Source organism: Salarias fasciatus, chromosome 7 (genome assembly GCF_902148845.1).
Source record: "Salarias fasciatus chromosome 7, fSalaFa1.1, whole genome shotgun sequence".
Classification (NCBI taxonomy): Eukaryota; Metazoa; Chordata; class Actinopteri; order Blenniiformes; family Blenniidae; genus Salarias; species Salarias fasciatus.
This window is the reverse complement of record NC_043751.1, coordinates 6,050,105-6,074,172: the sequence shown is the minus strand read 5'-3', so window position 1 is coordinate 6,074,172 and position 24,068 is coordinate 6,050,105. Positions and strand designations below refer to the sequence as shown.

The following is a 24,068-nucleotide window of genomic DNA, read 5'->3' as shown; positions in this document are numbered from 1 at the left end:
TGCTTCCTGGATGTTTTCTACCAGGCCTCGCTTCCAGAAACATTTCCACTGCTTCCCTTCTTCTTCTGCTCTGCTTTTCATTGCACATGTGATACAAACTGCATATTTAATATTAAACACATCAAATAAAGTTTCAAAATAATCCCTGAGATTAATAAAAGTGCATCAGATATTAGAATGTTTACATAGCAGCATTTCAGTGTGGAACACTCGCTGCTTTCAAGATGCTTTCTTCACCTCTGAAAGAGGAAAGGAAACGGTAAATCTGAACATTAGCTTTGCAAAAACAAGCTGAGCGGCCGTGTGGCCGGAGCCGTCTCCTCACACACTCTGAGAAGCAGGCAGACTTTAACAGGTCGGTTCTCGCTCGCAGACATCCTGTCCAGCCTCAACTCCACGGCGCTGTTCGGCGACCAGGACGCCGTGATGAAGGCCATCCAGGAGGCCCGGAGCATGAGGGAGCAGATCCAGAGGGAGCAGCTCCACCACCACCAGCACCAGCAGCAGCCGCCGCCGCCGCCGCCGCCGGGACACCAGAGTCTGGAGGCCAAGCTGTCGGCCCTCAGCAGCATGAGCCTCAACAACGGCAACAAGGTCAGAGAGGCGCACGTCCGCCGCCGCATAAAGGGACTCGTGTCCGCTCACTGATGAGCTTCATATGAATCACAGGGTCCCCGTCCGGCTTTCCAAGGCTTCCAAGTGGATGTACACTGAAAACACGAATAATAGGAATAAGCTGCTAAAGCATTCACAAAACCGTCTTTATTACCAAACCATAAAACACTTCTTCTTTTTTTTCTGATCTCAATTTGAAGATTATAAATTCATGATGATTTACTCTTAAAAATATTTCCCAAATAATATCATGTTGTTCTGGTCTACGGCGCTCCTGCTTGGCAGCAGCTCTCTCTCTCTCTACATGTTTTCCACATTAGAGCACTTTTGAAATTCACTTCTCGATATCTCCACTTGTTAAACTGCCAGATATATTAAGTCTGGCAAATAATGCTAAGGAGAAGGGAAGCGAAGATGAGGGCAGAAACTCTCTCTCATTGTTTTGGGGAACGGACAGTAACCAGCAGTGTTTCCGGGGGGGGTCCAGCCTCTTCATTTCCACGGCCGCACCTCTGCTCAGTCTTCACTCCGCTGTCGCATTTTCTCCAGCGTTTGATTGGCGGAGCGCTCAGGGTTTTCTGCTCGGCCGCTGCGCGGAGCTGCAGCGCGCTCGCCGCTGATATTCGGTGTCGCTTGGCTCGAGCTGCGGCTCTTGAGAACTTCTCTTTGCGCCTCTCATCTCCACGGCCACCCAGAAGCCAACAGCTTTGAAGAGGGAGCAGCTGGGCCAATGACAAGTGATGGTTTTTGGCGCGTTACTGTGTGTGTGTGTGTGTGTGTGTGTGTGTGTGTGTGTGTGTGTGTGTGTGTGTGTGTGTGTGCCTGTCTTGACTGAGTGGGTGTTTTTTTGGAGAAGAAATGATATTAACATTAGTTTGTTTGAGTATGTGTGTGAGTGTGTGTGTGTGTGTGTGTCTAACAGAGTCCAGCTCTCCATTTGCCCTGGAGGGGGGGGGACCCCGGCCTGGGGGTTTTAGCCCAATTAAAGGGCCCTTCTCAGGGAACGCAGCCTCCCTCCCTCTCCTCTCACACACCTCTCTCGCCCCGGTTCATCTCCTCTCCCCTTGGGCTGAAGGAGACAGGCCCTTTGTACCCGGATCTCATATCCACGGGGAAATCCGTATTCCAAAACATCTTCAATCAGTCCGATCAGGCAGTCACAGATTCTGAGGATCAGACGTTCGGTTAAAATGGGGAACATGATTAGACCGGCTCTCCTGCGCAATTGATCCCATGCTGCTCGCGAGGATGAGGAGGAGGAGAGGGGCTCATGAATATTTTAGGGGTGGAGACTTTGAACCCACCAACCCCAAGTAGGTCATGATTGGTGCACTCCAAGGATAGGCTGTTTTGAATTTGAGGGGGGCTTGTTTGCTTTGCATCTTCAGGAAGAAAACATCCCAAATCTGGCAAAATATCTGCCTGCTGTACTCATCCTCAGTCCCAAGTTGTTGTTTTTTTTTTCCCCTCTTATTTTTTAAGTCATTATACTGGTAAACATTGAAGAAACTCATAAATATAAATTACACACAAGGCGATATTGATAAAATGTTTATTAAGATTTAATGCGTCTTGTCTGCAGCAGGTCGAGCGACAGAAGCTCCTCGGATAACTTTGCGATTTCCGCTCTTTAATTTCAGTGACCTCTGAAATTATCCGTCATTAAGGTGAGCGTACAGCAGGGAGGACCCGACGTACTCCTCAAGCTCTGAATTTTCCGACTTTTGTAAGAACAAAACCAAAGCGATGCAGTAATTTGGTTTATTGCCGCATGCCTGCTAATAAAAAGCTCATTTGGAAAGTCTCAAAGTAATTGTTTCCGGTGCGAGGATGGCAGCGCGCCGCTCTGTTTGTTGTCAGTTTGTTATTCGTTACCTAACAACAGCAACTCAAAGACTCTTTCTCTTAGCTTTAAATACATCATTTTTTCGTTGGGATGGAGAAAGTTTTTTTTTTGGTGAATATTTTTTTATTTTTTTCTCAGAGTGCTCAGAGGCTTCAGTCTGTCTTAAACAATTCATGGATGGAACTTGCTGGATTGTGAAAGGGTGACTCACCCGTTCCACCTCGGCACCTTCTCTCTTTCTTTACCTTGGATTTCTGCGTTGTTTTCTGTCCGCGGAGTGAAATTTGTTACTCAGATCCTCCCCTTTCGAAACGCCGAGCCTCCGCCCGCGTCTTTTTCTGTTTTACGACGCTCCACCAGCGCGGCGCTCTCGGCCTCTTCGGAGGGAATGAGGCAACTTCTGTAAATGGCGTCCGAGAGTAACGCTCGGACGCGGCGCTATTTTCTGCCGGGAGGGAGTCACCGTGACGTCTGCGCCTGTTTGTGTTTATTTCGCTTTCTGTTTGTGTATTTTTGTCCTACAGCAGTCACTGCGAACATAGGCGACATAGACGCTTCCCAAGGAGCTGAAAACGATCCCGAGCGTCAGTGTGTGTGTGTGTGTGTGTGTGTGTGTGTGTGTGTGTGTGTGTGTCCTGGCGCTGCGCTGGCCTTGGCCATGTTAATGTCATTATAGCTGGTGTACAGACGAGAGGCCTGGCCAGTTAGTGGCATTGTTGAGTATCACCTTACGCTTACGTTGCTTCCAGCTGGCCTGCGGCTGCCAGAGCTCACTGAAATAGCCACTGTGTATGAGTGTGGCTGCGTGTGTGTGTGTGTGTTTGTGAGTGTGTGTTAGGACGGCACACACTTATTCTTTTTTTTGTCTCGGCAGTCACAAAGCACTCCCTAAAACCCACTTAAAGGAAAACAGCGAGTTTTCTGAGACATTGGCACATGAACCGACTTCTATATTACGTGATGAAAGGCTCTAATCATTGGCGTGTCTCTTTGTAGTGTGTAGCAGGAGCGTGTAAAGGCTATAATCCTACACGTTCAGTTATAAGTAATGCAGCCAGTTGTTAAAATTTTACATGATATGTTAGAAGAAGAAAAAACACAGCGTGCCGAAGCATGAGGGACGACGTTTTCCTGTTTCCACAGGAGGGAGCGGGGTGGGCGATGGCAGACTGAGAGCAGGTAAATCTACAAGTCACAGGAGGCGAATGAACACAAGTGGTTTTTGAGATCTGTTTTCTCACTTTGGATGATGCCACAGTTTGTGCACAGCCACTTAACGGACGATTCTGAAGTTTTAGCACCGTACGGAGGGGATTCATGAATATTTTGTTGGCATCACCTTCATGTCTAACAGTGAAAAGAGCTGAAAATCTGCCATGCTGGATTTATTCAAGTGTAAATTAACAGCATGACTGTTCTTAAAACAATCTGCTTTATCAACATTGTGCAAATTGTACTTTTTTGCTTCCTATTGTGACACCTTTTGTTTGCTTGTGTTTGCTGGATCTCCTGTAGCGCCTGCTGCGCCTGCAGCCCGGGAAACACTCTGGACTGATAGATGTCAAAACCAAATCAAACATTTTCTTTTTTAAACAATCATTGGGACAAAATGTTCAATTATTGCCTAAATTTATTCTGCCAACTAAAGTGATGATCAATTTTATTCACTTTATCTGCCAAAAGCTCACTAATAGGTGAATAAAAGTGCATTAAAGTTCAGAGCAGGACCTCAAAGACCTGTTTTAGTAGCAGTTATTCCAGTGAACAACGCCACAGTGTAACGCTGTACACTGACTTCCATTTAAAACGAATCATTCATTTTGTTTTATGCTTTGTCGTCCTCTCAACACGTAGCCGTACATTCTCACTGTTTTGGTAAACGTCCTCTGTGGACACGGTGTTGAACGTTTAGAGGACAGAGGAAAGATTCTAAAGGAAGTGTTGGTGAAGAAGCTGATTAAATGGAGAAATCCTGCAAGCTTCACAGCCTTCAGAGCTGTTCATACCCTGAAGATAGAGAACACTGATGAGTAAACTAAAACTCACTGAGTTACTTTTTTTAAAGCAAAGAAAAACGAACTGTTTATCAATATTAACTTTTACATTGACTGAGATACACTTTTCACCTTTTTCTCAAGATGTTGGTTTTCAAATTCTTTCAGGAATATGTCATCAGAAACATGGATTTGTGTCTTTGTATAAATCCAGCACATTTTCTTGAAGTCCTGATTGTATTTTGTATTATTTACTTTATTGTAAAATATCGTCCAATAGACTTTAACTCACACAGTAAACGTCGATTAAACCTCTCTAAATGTGCTCTTAGGTTTTACTTTCGAATGCTTTCATGTAGTGTTCGTTTACCGGACACTTGCCAGATTGCCAAATGCTCAAGTAACGTCTTTAATGCGGCCGCTCCGACGACGGGCCCTTTGTCTGTGCCGCTGCTGAAGTTTTGTCAGCATCACTTTGTGTCGGCGGATCAGACTGCGTCTGGAAACGAGGGAGGAGGGAGGAAATGGTTGTATAGAAGTTTATGTTGGCTCCGATGCTGAGCTGGGCCTTTGTAGGAAGCGAGCTTGTGAAAGCGGCTGCTCGGGCGGCTCCGAGTCCTGATTAAAAGGTCGACGTAATGCTGCTGCATTTGTAGCCTGAATGATGGACATTATAATAATGTGCACTACAAAGCTGAGTCTGGCACCTGCAAATAAACTGTTGAGTGTCTGCTTGTATGGGGCTGGAGCCTGGAGGGGCGGAGGGCTGGAAGGGGGGGGTGGGGGGGGCTATGAATAGGAGGAATGGTGGAAAGGAAAGGAGGGGGGAAAATAGGAGAGCGGGGCTGAGTGACAGCTCTATCGGCACACGGTGAAGTAAAGAGAGAGAAGGATGAAGAAAATTGGAGGAGAGAGAAAACGCCACTGAGAGGGTGGGTGAGGCGGGGGCGGGAGGGGGGGGCGACCGAGGAGGCTGCCAAACTTGATTGGTCCGGGAGGAGACAGTAAACGGTTGCGGGTCAGCTGGAAGGAGGCCGCGCTGGCAGTGGGCGAGTTGTAGCTGTGGTAATGAGCTCAATACGGTATGGATTGAAAAAAAAAAAGAAAGAAAAAGAAGCTATGTTTAGGGGGTTACCGTAGCAACGGTGGAGAGACGCAAAACGCCGAGGAGAGGAGAGACCGAGCAGAACAAAAAGAGTCCGGTGTCTCTTAAATTTAGAAATATACAATCAGCAGCAACATGTTGGCCGAGCAGTGGGAGCAGCAGCGCGTTAAGAAAGGCCGTGGCAGCTCACATTTGTTCCTGGGGTACTTGCCTGTACAGATTAAAGTTTGAAAGTGAATGTTTCACTCCTCTTTTCCACTTTTTTTTTTTCTTCTTTTCATTGCAAAGCCCAATGATGGAGCGCAAAATCTATAATGCTGCTCCAGACGGCAGCGGTCCAGCTGAAAACCAGAGGGCTCCCGGCCCAAACCTATTTCAATCTTGACTAAACAAAGGAAAGACAGCTCCTTATTGCATTCGCCACAAAAACTTCTCAAGGAGACCGAAAGGAGACCAAACGCAGGGAATATTTGCGAGTTTTTAACCCAGGTCTGCTGTTAATCTGTAGTTTGGATCACTCTACCGCTATTGATGCTGTCCTAGTCCATTTTCCAAAACCCTCAGTCAACTGCGTTTCTTTTCCATTTGGTCTCCTCCCATGAAACAACAATGTTCGTACAGCTTTGGGTGTTTGGAAATGATGCACTGTAGCGTGTACCGTACTTTGTTTCACACCTCAGTTTCACTTCTCTTCTGAATGATGTCTCTGAGCAGGACAGTAACTGATGATCAAAACAGAAAGGAGTCGACAAAACGTCAAGAAACACGAAAATGTGTGAAAATATTCAGAGGAAGCAGTATTGTACAAGACACACTAAACCTTACAAAACACTGTAATGCAGGAAGTTACTGCAGTCACTGGTTTACTACAAGTTAAAGAAGAGAAACAAGGGACAGACGTGATCTGAGAGACTGAACTCAACGACTTTTCACGTGAAAAGTCATCGTTTTACCATTTTTGTTTCAGAAAAGTTTGGCGTTTACATGGAAACGTTCTGAAAACGACGTCCGTTTACATGGCAACAGCCGAAACACTGAAAAAGATGGACTCTTCCAGTTGGGCCTCTAGTGGGTGCTGTCGGTCGGTTTAGTAATGAAACCACATACGCACACAGAGAAGAATACACTATAAACATTAACAATGATGATTTCATTTATTTGGACAGATGATCAAGTTGGATTGTTATTTATGGCAACGTCCATCTATAAAACTACCAAGTGGAGGTCGTCATTGTTATGGTCACATCATTGTCCAAAAGTTCAGGGACCACTCTCACAAAGGGGTGTATTTGGTGGCTCCAAGCACCGTTGTTGTGGAAACAGACCCCCAAAGTGCAACAAAAGTTTTATATTTTCACTTTAAATGAAAGGAATATAAAAAGCACAGTAGAAGACACTCTGCACGGATCTTTTAGTAAAGCCTTTTTCAGGGGTTTACCGTCCTGATGATCATGCTTTCTGCATTGTGTCTGCACATCTGCATTGGTCTCCACCAGTAGACAAGCTTCACACATGCACATTTATAACCGAAATGTAGTCAAGTCGAGTTCCTTATGTTCATGAACGTCACACGTTCCAACGTCTGTCTCTGTAATTCACACAGTTTGGGAATGTAGCGCCCGTTTATGAAAATTCTGATTTTAATTAGATGCCGTCATCCTTCCTCTGTTTATCGATTGTAGATATTGGAAGAAATCACATCTCCTTCTAACCACACCTGAAGTTGGCCCCGCAGTGGGTCGGAGTTATTTTCTCTCAGTCCTTTACTTCTTGCCGGGCTTTTCCTAAAGCTCCGCTGCTCCCCACAGGGGAGGTACTCCCTTCACTCCGAAAACCGCTGCAGTAAAGGACATCTGACAGCCAGCATGTCCAACATTTAATGACAGAACGCCGAGCTTGGACCCGCTTCCAAAAGCCCAAAAGCATCGTCATGAGCAGCGACCGCTCTCCTCCGCCCGTCATTCAACACTGATTTCTGCTTTTTTTTTTTTTGGCCAGCTTGAAGACTTATTCTTGTCTCCAGGCTTGATTCCCACTCCACCTCCTCCTCCTTCCTTTCTCGCTCTCTCTCTCTCTCCCTCTCTCTCATGCTGTCCTTCCCTCCTTCTCTCTTTTCTTTAGCCCTTTGTTAGGCGGTTGCTTCTTGCGGTGAACATGGCACTGCCCAGGCACATGTTCTGTGGTAGGCCTGATTACAGCCCTGCTGTAGTGCTGACATTGGCCCGCACCGACTCCCCATCTATAAACACACACACACACACAACACACACAACACACACACACACACACACACACACGTCGGCCCCTAAGTTCCACCAACCCTGCCAGCGGCTGCCGCGGCATGACTTCACCCGGCAACCATTCTTTGCGTCAAACAAAATGCCTCTGTCACCAGAAAAAGGAGGAGAGCCGAGAAGGAGGGAGGAAGGGAGAGGAGAGGAGGAGTGTGGATGTGTGGTAGCAGTGCGGAGGGTTCCATGTTTTCCACCACAGCTCGGGAGCGTGGTGGGGTAATTTTAGCTGGAAGGCCCCAAGGCGAGCTGCTCCTCGGAGAACTTATTTGTCTCAGAAGTGGGGGGGAATCTCAGAGAGCGTGCCGCGATGATGGGAGGCTGCAGACAACACTGATGATAAACACAGCTTCAGTCACTTTTCTAATAGCTGTGTGCAGTAACCATCATTGCCGATTTCCTTCGGAATGAAAAAAGCGAAAGCATAGCACAAAAAAAAATAATTTTTTTTCGAGGGATCCTGCTGACGTCCAACTCAACCCAACAATTAGTTTTATTTTCATTACCATCAAAGTTATCCCCAGTGACCCAATTTAGGGGATGCAAGGTAACCCGATCGAGCAACCAAGTGGTTCAACAGCGCTTTAGAGCCACATTAAGGGGATGAAATGAGAAGGGTTTCATTTTATGCTGCATTTTGAGGAATAAATCTGTCCTCTGCCTTTCACCCACTGTAAACTGGTATTGGCTTCAGCGCTTCTAAAACTGAAGCTTGATAAAGCGCGGATAGAAAATGGAGAAAATGTTGAAATCTCAGGAAGAATACGACTTTCACTTTCCACTGTCGTTCTTAGTACAGCAGTGTTCTCAGCCAGACTGACATACTTCCTGTTCCTGTAGGAGCGGCTGCACTACGAGACACTGAGCCAGCACCTGGGGAAGCTGGGAGAGGACGCTGGAAAGATGGTCCACCGAGTCATCGACCTGACGAGACCAGAGGATCTGGATGGTGAGCGCCTCCGTAGCACTTTTCCCGACACTTTGCTCTGCTGTGGATTACTGCGCTCAGCTTCACCCGCTACTCCGTACAGCATCCGCACCTCGCAGTTTTCTTGGCCGTCGTCTTTTGTGAATCAGAAACTCGCGCCGCACCACAAAGGAATAAAAGATAAGGCAAGAAGAAGGACTAGGAAATAAAGCGTTTTCAGAGTGTGTCAGTCACATCCTGTTCATACAAGATTCCCGTGACATGGAGCTCAGCAGACCGCTTGTTTCTGAGGCCTTGCTTTTGGGCGCCTCGTGGCTCCACAATAATCGCTTCTGCCAGAAAGGCGCTCCAGCGCTCAGGTATTCACGTTGCGCTCTGAAAACACAAATATTTATTGTGCTCCTTGGGAAGCAGCGGTCAAGGACACCCGAAATAGCTAAACAAGGTGCTCAAGTGTCAACATCTTAAACTCTCGAAATTTTTATATGTCATTCTTTCCGCAAGTGCATGACAAGAGGCTCAAACCTCCTTCTCTTTTCCAACAAGTGAAGTTTGTGACACCGAATCCCACCCAGTTCAAGTATGCACAACAAAGCAGGCGAAGACAGCCAGTAAGTTAGGCTGGAGCAAGAGGACTTTTGAATTGAAGTACTCTATTATCCGTGCTTTAATTGATGACAAGACTCGGCTCTCGTGTACTCTATATTCAGCGCAGCCTGAAGATATTGTTGCGTGAAAAATACTGACATTATCACTTCCTTTGAATGCCTTGCCTTGGTGTTTACGTTGTTGTTTTTTTTTTCCCCCTTCAACCCACCTGTTTCTCATAAAGCACTGCTGTTTACAGGCGTGGAGGAGCTGAGGAGGGCTCGTCGTGGTTTAGTTTAGAGTCAGAGGCGTAAACACAGGAGCCCAGGCACTGAGATTATATCAGGCGGAAGCAAACCGACTACAGTATGTATAGTTTGAGTCAGGATGTGGAGGGCATCCCTGCACAGACCCCACTGGACGTGTGTGTGTTACACGTCTGTTATACATCCTCTTCCACGAAGGCAGACTGTGGGGGCCTCACCCGGATGCAAACAACATTCATCCTTGTCATTGCTGTCTGCTGCGTCTCAACCGTGAAAGCACAAAATGCAGATTGTGTCGGTTATTTTGACTAAACGCTGTCTCTCTTCACGTCACGCAGCGAGCAACATCCAGGAGGCTCGAGTGTACAGGGAGTCGCGGGGCAGGAACAGCAGCGAGCCGCACATCAAGAGGCCCATGAACGCCTTCATGGTGTGGGCCAAAGACGAGCGGAGGAAGATCCTGCAGACCTTCCCCGACATGCACAACTCCAACATCAGCAAGATTCTCGGTAGGTGTGCAGAGATTTGCCTGGTGGTTTGGCGGCCCGGACTGGAGCCTCCTGCAGGCCGGTTTTGGCCCACAGAGCCTTATGTTTGACACCCCTGATATAGACAGTCAGCTCTGAAATGCGGAGTGAATAAAAAAATCAATCTTGTTACAGCTTTAAAAAAAGGAAGGTTAACCTGCCGCCATGGCGGACAGTTCACAGAGTTCCCCTCCGACTATAAGAAGGACCAGTGTGCGTTCCAGCCCAGAACGGCGAGCACACAGAGCGCCTCTGTGTCGGCCTGACTGCTGTGATGGATGCATTCAGTTAAAATCTGTGTGGATTCTGCCCTCCTCCACACAGATATCCATTCACACGGCGCCGAGCGCAGCGCTCGTCGGTGAGACCTCCACTGTCCGGCGAGCCTGAGGGTCCCTGAATGTAAATGCTCCTCCTGAGTATCGTGAACAAATTGCTTTTTCTTACACGCGCCTGTGTTTTTGACTCGGATCATCGAATGAGCGGGTATAAAGGGGTGTTTTGTGTTCGGCGAACCGCTTCCTGAATTTATAGGATGAATGTTTTGGCTCCAGGAATCTAATTATGTGTTTGCCAGAAAGTTACTTTCAACTGGTGTAGTAAAGGTCTGTTTTTTTTAATGAACCATTGCAGGAATTATTATTTGATTTAACATGAAATTTAATGTCGAATACGATTTGCAAGATTCAGTTAACAGGAAACTTGTTTTTTTTTTTTTTTTTTGCTAAGCTTCTACGAAGGCGAGAACAAAAACCAAACTTGTGTACGTGTAGCTGCCTGTGTGTGTACAATGCACGTCCCTCCAACAGAATAACACAGCTGGGTTTCGGGGAGAAGGTGGGTGGCAGGCTTTAAAAAGAAGAACTCATCTCTGTTTCCTGTGTCAGAAGAAAGTGGAGTTTGTGATCAACCTTGGTAAACAGAGGAGCGAGGCGGCGTGCGTGCGATCGCAGTGCGTCGCAGATGTGCTGCCGTCCAGCTGGAATGGCCCCGGCCACTTGTTCAGAGGGTCCTCTTACCCTGCAAAACAAGACGTACACAATGAGTCATTCTCCCACAGCCGAGTGGAATCCACTTTAAACAACTTCCCCAGCTGAAGTTCTCGGCGGTGTCTGATCGCACCACAACAGGGTCAGACTGTAGCATTGGGATATTTTGGATTGGGTTTGATTATCTGGTTTTTAAAATGAAAAAGAAATCAGAAATAAGCCGTGCAGTGCAGACCGAACTGAACATGTTGCTTCTTGCAGGCTCTCGCTGGAAAGCCATGACCAACCAGGAGAAGCAGCCGTACTACGAGGAGCAGGCGCGCCTGAGCAAGATCCACCTGGAGAAGTACCCCAACTACAAGTACAAGCCGCGGCCCAAGAGGACGTGCATCATCGACGGCAAGAAGCTGCGCATCGGCGAGTACAAGCAGATGATGCGCTCGAGACGTCAGGAGATGCGGCAGTTCTTCGTGGGGTCAGTACGGCAGTATTGACGGTCAAATCATCCTTCCCTCCGTGACATATTATTATCATAATAATGTGGATTAAGTACAGTATTCACTGGAATTTTCAATGCAGTTGGACCGCATAGCGTTGACAGAAGCCCGCCGGCGGTCATCGTGAGCCTTGGATCGCAGACAGGCTTTGTGCCCTGAAGTGATTTTCTTAGCAGCTTCGACCCTTCAGTTCAGTTATCATTTACATAAACTCACAATCCTTCCAGCCAGTTTGGCAACAAAACAAAAAAAAGATTGAATAGATTGTGAAACAACCATATGTTATCCACAAAGCGTCTTTCTTTTGTTTTGTGAAAAAAGAAAGTTTGGAGCGTGTTTCGTTCAAGTATATCATTGGCAAGTTTGCACTTAATGTGAGGTCTTTTTCCTCAATATGTTTCAGCATAAATAGAGAAGGAATATTCTTAACTGCATCCATTTGCCGGAGGTTTTGTGGAGTGACCGTCAGGGTTTATGGATCCTTCATGAAAGCGTTGGAACCGTCTGTGGTTCTATCTGCAAAATCCTTTAACCGTTGGCTGAGGAGCGTTATATTTTCTGAGCGCAGTCTGTGCAGCGAGGGGAAAAAACAGTGGCATTGTCTTAATGGGAACCAGCCCTGGATGTGTTTAAAGCCATCGCAGTGGCCGATGCTGGAGATGGATTTACCAGAGGCCGCAGCTTTGAATAGGAGCGATTTTTAATAGCTTGTCATTTATTAAATTAGGACAATGCCGGGCGCTTGCGGGCAGAGAAATTGGACGCAGACAGACATAGTGGAATATGAAATGTAAGCAGATGTTTGAGAGGGAGCGAGAGCAAGGCGGACGTCACAGGCTGAACGCCACATTTACTGTGTGTGGTCAAGTAAATGCAGAAAGAAAAAAAATAAATAAATAAAAAGCTTCGATTCTCCATCCCTGGACTTTCAATTAAAGCTAAAACATCTAGCTACTGAGCAGGGAGCCAGTACACAAGCAGCGTCTGGCACTTTCCGCTGAGCTGAGCCGCAGTTGTTTTAAAGCCGTCAGCTGGAGACGGAGTCCTCCGGAGCGTGCGGCGGTAATTGTTTGAGGAGACAGAGAAGGGAAAACTGTTAGGTGAGAAAGGTGGCGGTGACTTTCCTGCTTGATGCGGTTCGTGTGAGGAGCCAGAGGGCCCGTTTAGCCTCATTCCATCTGTATTTGAGCAGGTGATTTAGCGAGCCGGCAGGCACGCCGCCGTGTTCGGACTTGCTCCCCCAGATGAGAAGAAGCCGCCGAACTTAAGTGGATTCACAAATAATGTTTTGTTCAAAGCTGCTTTTCTTTTTGAATAAATAATGAGTCAATATCTGATCTAAAGACTTTCTGTGCCTCTCCTAATGTGATGTTTTATTTTACCCATGCCTCTTATAGTCTCATTGAAGACTGAGTTTCAGCCAATTTGCATCCTGAATACAGACAGACCTGAAATGTGTTTAGATTGATCACAGTCGGGGCCTGATTCTCTAAGATCCTGGATAAGACGCTTCCAGTTTACCTGCTGTTTTGCTGATCATCAGTTTAAAATAACATCACATGTAAACAGGTAGTGTTTCAATGAAAGTCTTACCTGCATGAGGCTCTGAGAACAATCTGCTGGAAACAGTTTGTTCTGCTTGCCACTGAGCGATCATACCGAGCCCCCCTTAAGCAGAACATGAGATGTGACGCCATGAAGCCATGAAGGTAAAGGCCACAATATGGCAGAGGAGCAAGAAAGTGAGAAAAGAAAGAGTAACAGAAAAGTTAGAGAAACCATTGCAAGATCTGAGAAGCAGAGCAAAGGTAATTAATACAATCCACAAATGAAAGTCGTGGTGAGCCAGCTGAGGAAATGCCTCTGAGCATTTTGGTGTGGTTTGTCAATTTGCACATTGTAATCGGTTAAAAAGTGTGTCCCAGTATTTTCATCTGATCTGGTAGACGTGCTCGATACACAAATTCACAAAGACAAACACTGAGTGGACATTATGTGTTATTTTGCACGTCTGTCAAGCCTGATCCTCATATCACGTTGAGCATAAAAGGTCAAAACTGTCCTTCAACTTTTTTCTCTTTCATCTCAAGTCGATTATGAATGAAAGTCGGACAGGAGGACTCATCCCTCTGCTGGTCTTCGTTTTTCCACTTCAGCTGAATTATTTTAAACCCCAGGAGGGATATAAAGTGTCTCCACGGAAGTCCCTCCACTGACTTTCATCCATCTTCATTTGAATATCTCTAAAGTCATGCAGTGACTTTATCCTATCGTAGTGTTATCCTGGTGTTATCCTATTGTTTGGTGTGTTTTATGGCCTTTACAGCCTCACTGTATTTTACATGCTACTGTTTTAAATTAAACTTTATATTTTGTTGAGTTTTCGGTTCATCCTGTTTTGGGGGTCAAGCTACAGTGACAGATTTTGAACTCTTACTGTGGTGCAGCTCATTGTTGGCATTTAGCTTATTAATTCTACACCCTTGAAATCATAAAAGTGGTGTTCAGAGCTGAATTAAATATGGCTGATTAGAAATATTACTTCTCCTCCAAAATGTAAACTGAATGTTAAATAACTTGTCTGACTGAATTGAGTTGACCATGGAGAGGCTAACCTCATTTGTTTTAAACCATGATTAATTTTATTGAGAAGTGAAGAACAGAAAGAAGACTTTAAAGATGAATCAAGTATTCATCAACCTCAACCTTGAATATGTTTGTCTTATTTATGCTTCGTATTAATCAAATCCTCCTTCTTTTGAACTGTAATGTGGTTACTGACTGGTTGCTCTCCGCTGTGGTTTCCAGGCCTCAGCCCCCCATGTCTCTGGGCGGCAGCCCGGGAGGGGTGGGAGTTTACCCGGGCTCCATCACCATGGCCACCACCGCCACGCCATCGCCACACATGACCTCAGACTGCTCCAGCAACTCGGCCAGCCCCGAGCCCGCCATCCCCGTCATCCAGAGCACGTACGGGGTGAAGTCCGAGCCCGGCGGCGGCGGCGGTGGCGGGGGGAGCAACGGCAGCGGCGGCCTGGACCTCCCCAGCGACCCGGCCAACGGCGACGACGACATGGACATGTACGAGGACTTTGAGGACGAGCCCAAGTCAGACTATAGCAGCGACCACGAGACGCGGGAGGCCGTCAGCGCCAACTGAGCGCGCTCAGAGAGAGCCCGGAAAGCAGCTCCCGCCGTCCTCACACACACTTCTTAAAAAAACACAGTTTATCACAGAGAGCGCCGGGCGGGCTTTCAGGACTCATGGGGGGCGCCGTGCGGCGAGCGCGCCCCCCCACGGAGCCGCGGACATGCTCAGAAGGTCCTCGGACAGGCGTCTCCACGAACGCCCGTTTGAAGAAAAAGGGCTGAACGGGAGGGGGAGGGGGAGGGGGAGCAACCAGAACAATCACTCAGATCCAGCTGACGACGAACTTCAGTTTCCTTCACTTTGACAATCTTAACCGGAGCGAATGCGAGCGGGACGAGGACGAGCCGGAGGGGGACGGAGGAGAAACGAACACATCGCTGTGTGGTTTGTAAAGAGCATGCATGGATTTGGAAGCATTAGGAATTGGTCTTCAACAGCTATTTGGTCTTAAATGTTTAAGGAGTGATTTAGTTTTTATTATTATGTATTTACTTTTTGTGTTTTTCTTTATTGGGGGGTTTTCCTTTCGTTTTTTGTTTTTGTTTTTTTTTTTCGTTCTACAGACTTTTTTCTGACAGGTCACTGCCTGTACAAACTCTGGACTGTCGGAACTTGAAATTTGGAAAGTTTTTAATATAAATCCTAGCTCTTGTAATCTTATAGTCTTACTTTTGTTTTCTTACAAAAACAGTGCTACACCTTTTTTTTCTGAAAAACTGCTTACATTACATTACTGTTGGAGTTTTTTTTTTTCTGTTTGTATTTTTTTTTTCTAAAAGATCCCAGCTCAGGTATGACGTGCCAGCTTGTGAATGTTTTTTTTTTTTGTTTGTTTTCAGATATAAAGAGTGGTAGGACTTTTCAGACTGTCAATTAAATAAAGGGAGCAGAGTCCCTTTTATTATTATTATTATTATTATTATTATTATTATTATTATTATTATTATTATTATGTACCCATACATTGTACAGTTTTTCTTCAAATGTGCCAAACATTCACATTCACTCGGGATGTCGTAGTCTTAATTTCTCAATGCTGCAGAAAAGTCTTATCCGATCGGCTTGTTTTATCTGATGAGATGGGTTCCCGCTCCTGCTGGCCCCCCCCGGTCCGGTCACAGGCAGAGCTCAGGGAGGATATGTTTTCATCACACACACACACACACACACACACACACACACACACACACACACCACACACTCACACACAGCCCGCCCCTCCGGCTCAGAGACGTAATTAAAAGAGCAGCAGTAAAGGCGCCTCTTCCTTTATTCCACTGTGTCGGTGCTTCTGTAGAACCACACTGCCCGTAGTTCCTTCAGGCCAAACACTTTTGACAGTAAGTGCAGCACCAGCATTCAAAAGGTGTAATCTTTTTCTCTTTTTTAAAGTCATCCTCAATTTAAGATTTAGTGAGTCCCTTAAACTCTCATATAAGAAGAATTAGCAGGAAGACTAATTGTTTCACCTCGTGGTAAAAAATAATTCAAAAAAGAACGGACTGATTGATGCCTGTTAAATAAATAAAGAGTATTTTTTATTTTGTTTTTCCAGTGAGCTCCCTTTACTAGACATACTTTGGAGATGAGTAAATCATTAAGAGGAGATCGGAGGGAAAAGTGCCGTTGTGTTTTTCTGGATCGGCCTGTCAGTCGGAGTTTTTCCACAGTCTGAAGCGAGATGTTCCCCTTTCCGCCTGGATGCCGCTCTGTGGCCACGCTGTTCAAGAAAACTTCTTTCTTTTTTTAATCCATTGCATTCTCTGCTAATTTGAATCTTATCTTTCCACTTTCCAAACCTCGTCTGGTTTTCTGGGTGCTTTTCGTTCAGCTGCTTCAAATCTCTCTTCATGACCATATCTGGCAGTTCACTTCTTTTTTTTAATAACTTGGAAGAGCTTCACAAGCTGGGACAGAACTTTTTTTTTTTATTTTTTTTGTTTTTTACTTTTGGCTTGCATTACAGGAAGAAAGCCTTGTGCATAGACATTTCTGCTAGTGTCATACACATCCTAAGCACTGGATATAAATTCTATGTTTTTGTTATGTTTTTCTTTTTCTTTTCTTTTTTTTTTAGTATTGATTAATGTGAAGATGTTGTTTGATTTTAAACAGGATAAATTAGAACAAACGTCACATTTCGCCTCGGGGCAGCAGTAAATTGCCATTTCTTTTCAAAGCATTTCATTTATTTAAACCAATCTTTTTTTTTTTTGTCACTGCAGCTCTAGTGCCGCCTAAAGGGGTCCCGTCACCTCTGACCTCTTTCAATAGTAACCTCATGCTCTTGTCAGTTTCCCGGTCGCACACATTTTTTTTTTTTTTCTTTTGTGATGAGTATTGTATTTGAAATTCAATTGTGCGTTTTAACATTTCATTGTATTTATTAGCCAGCTTTGGCTCTAAAAAGTGTCAGTACAACTTGGTGAGAATGACAATCAAAAAAAATACATATAAATAAAAAAAAGTAAAGACTTGAAATTTTTCTTACATTTTTGTCACTTCATCATTGCTTTTCAGCTGTTTCTTCTTGTGAATGACTTGTTGAATGAGATGCACAGCGCTCAGTATGGTGTGTGTGGGTGTGTGTGTGTGTTGAGGAGTTTGCACAAGTCGCAGGTAGAACTGCATGAATTTTTATTTCCATTACTCTAAATAGTGCTCTTACTTTCCAGGGATCTAATAATTTCCAACACAAGGCCTTCTGTTTCCAAAGCTGAGGTATTCCATTTGCTCTTTATATTTTGGTGGCCCATTACAGTAAATGTGGCCTATTGTTCCATTGTGTGTGTGTGTGTGTGTATGTGTGTGTGACTGTGTGTGTGAGGTAGCGCCGCACATTCTGACTGCGCTGTGGTGTGTACGCCACGGCGCCGGCGCTCGCTGCAGCCAGTCCCGGCGTTTCAGAGAGAGAAACAGAGAGCCCAGCCATATGTAGCCACATCATAAATCTAATTGTAATTCCCAAATCAACTGTAGCGTCACCCTGAGAGGGGCGCCTGTGAGTTTGTCGCACACTTTTTGCGAGCGCCGGTGTGCTGCGTGCCACGGGGCCGGCTGGGAGGGGTGTTTGAAATCATACTTGTGCCGTTGCCATGCTAATCTCGTTAAATAAGTCATCGTAATTTACATTTCCCTTTTCCTTTCTGCTGCATAAACCTGCAGCCGTTTGCAAGCTGACTGTTTGCGTGTTTGTGTGTGCGTGTGTGTGTGTGTGTGTGCGTGTGTGTGTGTGTGTGTGTGCAGGTGCTGATCACAGGGAAACGTTTCAACACCTCTGCGGGAGTTAGCAGTTGCTTTATAGTCGTATAGTCACAGTATATGTTAGTGCACACACACACAGATTCAGAAATGACCTTTTAAAACAATAAATTGCTGGTTTTATGTGATCAAATAATCAAAACAGCTAAACGTGACTGGAGCGGTGTCCTGCTTCACTCTGCATAACTATTGGACCATGATGCTCAGAAGCTTTAGTCTATAGCTGGACTAACGAACGAAGGAGAAGTCGCTGCTGCACTACTGGAGGTGATGAGGTTAAAATGAATGGAAAGTCCCTGAAAGAGACTGAATCCCAGCAGTGATGTCCAGCATCACTTCTCATAAACTCTTCTAACCAAACTCTCTGCTGGCGCAACGACAAAAGATTAAACAGTTCACGTACTCAAACTTACTATTGTAAAAACAAGAAGGTTGGCTGGATAAATATTTCATTTGAAATAGTTCAGATGTTGGTATTTATTTAAAAGACGTCTCTGTTTGTCATCACAGAGCTTCACAGGGACATGGGGCCATGGGGACGCCTTCTCCCTGCATTACATTTCTAAGATATTTTTATTTCTTTTGGAAGCTATCAGAAATAGTGGACACAAAAGATACATATTTTTGTATACAGACAATTTTGAAGCTGGATTTAATGTCCATGTAATGGAAACAAATTACTATTATGACAGTTTACTATAACAAGTACAACAGTTGTGTGATAAAAGTTCTGCTTTTTGCCTTTGAATCCAAACAACAGGAAATTCTAATAATTTATCATATGAACATGAGCATTAAGAAGTTCAGCTTTCAAACACAAAAAGAAAAAGCAGAGGGAGAGAGTTCATTCGATTCAGTAGGTCGCTGTGCTGAGTGAAGTTCAAACAGGCTGTAGCAAAGATGATTTCAAGTAACGGAGCTCTCTCATAATCTATTACTTTATTAATATTATCACAGACACACCCCTGGATCAGTTCCAGGCCTATTGTTCGCTTTCAAATATTAAAACAAATCCAGTACAGATGTAGCAAATTATGCAAAAAAGCTTCCTGTTGTCAGTTCTTTCTTGAGGTGTGCCCCAGGGTTCTGTCTTTGGTCCCCTGTTCAGCATCACCATCTAGTTTTAACACTGGAAACATCCACATGGACATTCTCACGGCTACATGGAAGACAGCGATCCGTATCGCTCTCCCAAACCCTGATGCAGTCAATTTAGCATTTCCCTCTCGCAATATTTGAATGGAAAGCAAAACTGTTGTTATACTGTTGTTCTCTCAAACGTGTTGTCTCCAGCTTCGTCCAGGGTGGGGTTGTAGCCAATCCAGCCATGAAAAGGCCGAAGCAGGGGAACCTTGAACAGGGAGCGAACGCATCCACACCTACAGAGTCACAAATCTAATTCAAATGCATTTTTGGACAATGATTAAAAAAATAATAATAATAATAAAAACATTAAGTACCCCAAGAAAACCCAGCATGCTCAGGGAGAACATGCAGACTCCATGCAGAAAGTCTGGGATATTCGAGCCATTCACTGCAGCACTGCAACAAGACAGTTTCCCCACCTAATATTTTACTATCTCTATAACAATCTGCATGTCAGTCTGTCTTTCTAGTAACATAAATAACATCGCTTGGTCCGTCTCCTCCCCCAGTATGACGCTCCTGTATCTCCAAACCAGAGTCACACTCAGAAGATAATTCATAATTTCTCTAGTAGTATTTTTAAACCAGCCCTTTCTTCCTGGTGTTAGTTAACGCTGCAGCGTTGCTGTGTTGTTGGAATAGACTGCAGCAGCTGAAACCCTCTGAGACGTTCAGGCTGTGTGTTCTGGGACCAGTTTCTCTCACACGAGGCAGAAACAGTATTGACGGTGATAATCTGAGCTCTGATCACACAGACTTTAAATATACCTTTCTTTTCTCGTGGTTTTCGCTTTCGTGTGTGTGTGTGTGTGTGTGTGTGTGTGTGTGTGTGTGTGTGTGGGGCTGATGAGGCATAATGACACACTTTCTTCATGAAAGCCTGCTTTGGATGGGCCCTCTAGGCAAATTCACTTTTTGATTTAAAAAAAAAAAAAAAAAAAGAAGAAGAAGAAGAAGCAGCTTGAAGAGTAGTGCGAACCACATCCTTTCTTATTTTCCTCTCCTCACCAAGTGGGCATTTAGATCAAGAGAATTATAAATTGTTATTACAAAGCAGGAGCCCCCTTCAGACGTGTTGGAGAGGCTCTTTCAATGAAGCATCAAAGCCGCCCTGTTTGTGATCACGGCGGCTCCAGCGCTCATTAAAGCCTGCCGAGTGGTCATGGCGCCGCGCGGCGCTCGCCCTCCTCTCCCAGCCTGCCACGCTTCATCATTCTAATGTTTGGGATTCAAAAGGAGGCTAATTGACCCTCATATTTCCGCTGAGCTGATGGTACTGTAGGAGGAGCACCGTTTATGCGGTGGTGCAGGTAAGAACTTCAACACCCAGTAAAGCAGATTTTACTCAAAATACGCTGCAGTGATCCGGTTAGATGATGCATCTTAGAAGTAAATCTGATGCAAGTCAGGAACATTCCAAACTGATATGGATTCTGAACATATTGGCACCAAAGCAAATGAAAAAGCAAGAGATGATGAAAACAATGCATTAAATATTTCAATGTTTCACGCTACAAATCAAATTAAAAAACAACTACATGATAGAATCCGTTTTAATTTTCATCCTTTCTTTGACTTGAAAGTGATTTTAAAAAGTTGCACAAGCCGGAGTTCAATCAAAGTGAAAACAAACGGTATAATAACTGAAGCGCTGTCTTTAGTCTCGTTAACAGATGATTTCTACTGAAGCTGAGACAGAAACCTGAGTGGTGAGTATCTGATGTTCTCATTTCCTCATTCAGCTCTATGCTGCCTTCACTGTCACTAAATTAAACGATGATCCACCTCCTCATCTCTCGCCAGCATCAGTCTGTATCCAGCCGAATCCTCCCAATGCCACCAGGATAACATCGCTTCAGCCATGGCGTTCGCTCTGGGAGTCAATAAATTCGCCCTCTGCCAGACTTATGGGGAACCTCAGCAGTAAGGAGGGCAGGTGAGGCTACATTCCAGTTTACGGGTCACCGGTTTGACTTGTACACTTGATTGAACCGACACTGTGCCATCAGCATGTCTTCAGAACTCATGGTGGAAGTTGGAACTTCGAAACTCAACCTTCTTTCAGAATGATTTGCTGATTGAAAAAGCGGCAAGACATCATATAAAGCAGGACTAAAACATCCACTGCATTGTGCGCAACAGGTAAATAAGATGTAGATTTAAAAAGTCTTCCATTGAATGTATTGTTGAAGAGTTTTGTGCTAATGAAAGTTGGTAACAATTGTAAGCTGGGAGGGGGACTTATTAAAATTCCAAGGGTCAGCAGCCTTGGGAGTCCTTCAACAATAACTTTAAAAGCTAAATGCAATGTCTGAATAAAAGCAAATTGTACAAAAAACCCTCTGAGATGAATTGGCTTAGCAGTTTCTGGGTTTCCATGTCTTTGAAACACTGCATAAAGGCATATACTTCTTTTTTAATGCAATTAGAAGTGAAAGAAAAAAATCTACAGTACTTTTTCAGGAAAATGGGCAATGGACAGAAGGCCAATTTTTCCTTTTTGTGGCAAAGTCCTTGGGTCTTTTTAAGTGCATTAGTCCGCTAATTAAATATTACATATTTAGCGAAAAATGCCAGCATGAAAGCGGCGGGATTGTTTGACTCAAAGACACGACTGCAGCCTTGATGAGTGGATCTGAGCGTGACCGTGAGGAGGTAAAGAACGCCATTGTTGCCAGGCCTTCCCTCATTTGCCCCACCATATTCCTTTCTACAGATTTTACAATCATATTCCCTTTTGTGCCGCGCCGTCAGATAAAGACAGTAGACAGAGTAACGCTTGAGGCGAAGTCCTTGGGTCTTTTTAAGTGCATTAGTCCGCTAATTAAATATTATATGTTTAACGAAAAATGCCGGCATGAAAGCGGCGGGATTGTTTGACTCAAAGACTCGACTGCAGCCTTGATGAGTGGATGAGAGCGTGACCGTGAGGAGGTAAAGAACGCCATTGTTGCCAGCCCTCCCCTCGTTTGACCTGCCGTAATCCTTTCCGACAGATTTAACAATCGCGCCACATTTTGTGTTTCGCTCCCGGATAAAGACGGGGAGGCGCGCGCGAATCGGAGGGGACTTGTTGACATTCCCGAGCGCGTTGCATCGATTTTCGCAGCCCGGCGTGTTTGTTTTGTCATTGTTTACGGTTTGAGACGGCGCGCAGGCACTACAGGTACGACAAAGCCGGCTCGACAGCCGTCGGTTCACACACACACCCAGCGCAAAGTTTCACACTTGAACTCATTTAAAATTCCATGAAAGTATCAAATAAATGTAATATAATATTTCAACACATAATAATTGCATTAAAACCCAGTTCTTCTTTTGACTTCAGTGAGTCTGGAGAGTTTTAACCCCTCAACCTTTACTTCTTTTAGCGCCGCCGCTGTATTTTGCAGGCATTTATGCACAATTCAGTTTGCGTCTCACAATTTATGTCCAATGTCACCTCTCAATGCTCGTGCAGAAAGTGGCGTCGCCAGTTGACTTCACAAGAGTTTGGAAGTCGGGGCAGCGTATCAACCAAGCTACTCGCACAGGAGGAGAGCGCGGATGTAATTACTCACCTCTGACCTCCGTCTATTTCCTAATCTTAACTAAGATTTTTGTTCCGATTCATTTCTCCAAAAACCCGGTAGAAGCGACGGCTGCCGTTAAGCGGCAGTAAATGTTTGAATTGTTCATTCAGTGCATTTATGTCTTTACCTTGTGCTTCTTGGCGAAGTTTCTCTGCCTAAAGAATTTCTTCGTGGCTTGGTAAGTTTTCCACGGACAGCAGTATCGGGTCAGATTCGTCCTCGCGGTCGTATTGTTCTCCTCATCTGCATTCACTGCAGGTAATGAAACTGTTTTTGCTCGTGAGCTCAGGTGGTGCAAAACGAGAGCGGCGCCGTTTTAGCATTAGCATTTGCCACATCGTGTAAAATCTAATAAAGTGTTCAAAGTTTCCATAAAAGAGTGTAGAAAGAAAATAATAAATAATAAAATAATAATAATATAAATAAAATAATAATAAATAAAGAGTTTCTACTCCAGATAGTAAATGGAAATTAGAATTAAAAGGATTTTTATTGACAGTTATGTTCCGCGAGTGGGGAATTTGTGTTTTTTTTTGGGCAGCTTTTACTAAAAACAAGACATATCTTCACATTAAAATCTTGGCCCATATAGCCATCATCGGAAATACCAAAAATAACCATATGCAGACACGCATGTCCGGTGATGGGACTGTGTTCATCCAAAAAAAGGAAAAGTGAACTGAACGCTGTCGGAGTTGATCCTCTCCATCTGCTGACAATCATTTGAGAGGATCAGAAGTTTTACAGCAGCCACTAAGCACAGGCTGTGGTGAAGCTGTTTTGACAATTGCACTATGTAAACTCCTTTCAACTTCACTTTCGACATTTTCCATTCTTTTTTTTTCTTACCCTGGTAAGGAAAACATGATGAAGGATGCTCAGGTTGTTCAGCAGTTGGTTGACTGGTTGGAAATGTTACGGTAGTCAAAGCACTTGGTAAAAGGTTGAGAGAAAAACGTGGTTTTGGTAGATTTTCTAAAAAGTCTTTGCTGATTTGACAGATTTGGAGCCGCGACCACGAGTGATTTAATGAGTTATATTACTACCTTTACCTGTGCAAGTGTCCCTTTTGCTTATGATATATGATCTATAACTCCATCCAGAGATCCAAGGCTGGATTAACCACATGAGAAGGAACTGTAGCACCTTTGATCAGAGCACAGCCTCTTTCAATCACAGAAATAAAGACAACTTTTAATTTTAAAGCTTCGCACTGTAAGAAAAAAGCCACCTTGCTTTCTGTCGAACCTATTAATCAAACTGCTCATTTCTTACTCTTTATGTGCTTATAT

The 24,068-nt window shown here is 44.7% G+C and overlaps 1 protein-coding gene across 3 annotated transcripts in view; it reads left to right on the top strand.

Annotated features, from left to right (window-relative positions):
- Positions 1-17,228, top strand: part of LOC115392101 (transcription factor SOX-6-like) — a 103,287-nt gene extending 86,059 nt beyond the window's left edge. For all 3 annotated transcript variants that reach the window (XM_030096621.1, XM_030096622.1, XM_030096623.1), the window contains 5 exons: positions 374-594; positions 8,692-8,800; positions 9,972-10,142; positions 11,411-11,624; positions 14,455-17,228. In XM_030096621.1, the coding sequence (XP_029952481.1) occupies positions 374-594; positions 8,692-8,800; positions 9,972-10,142; positions 11,411-11,624; positions 14,455-14,806 (1,067 nt within the window). In that variant the 3' untranslated portion in view covers positions 14,807-17,228. The remainder of the gene's footprint in view (positions 1-373; positions 595-8,691; positions 8,801-9,971; positions 10,143-11,410; positions 11,625-14,454) is intronic.
- The last annotated feature ends 6,840 nt before the right edge of the window (positions 17,229-24,068 follow it).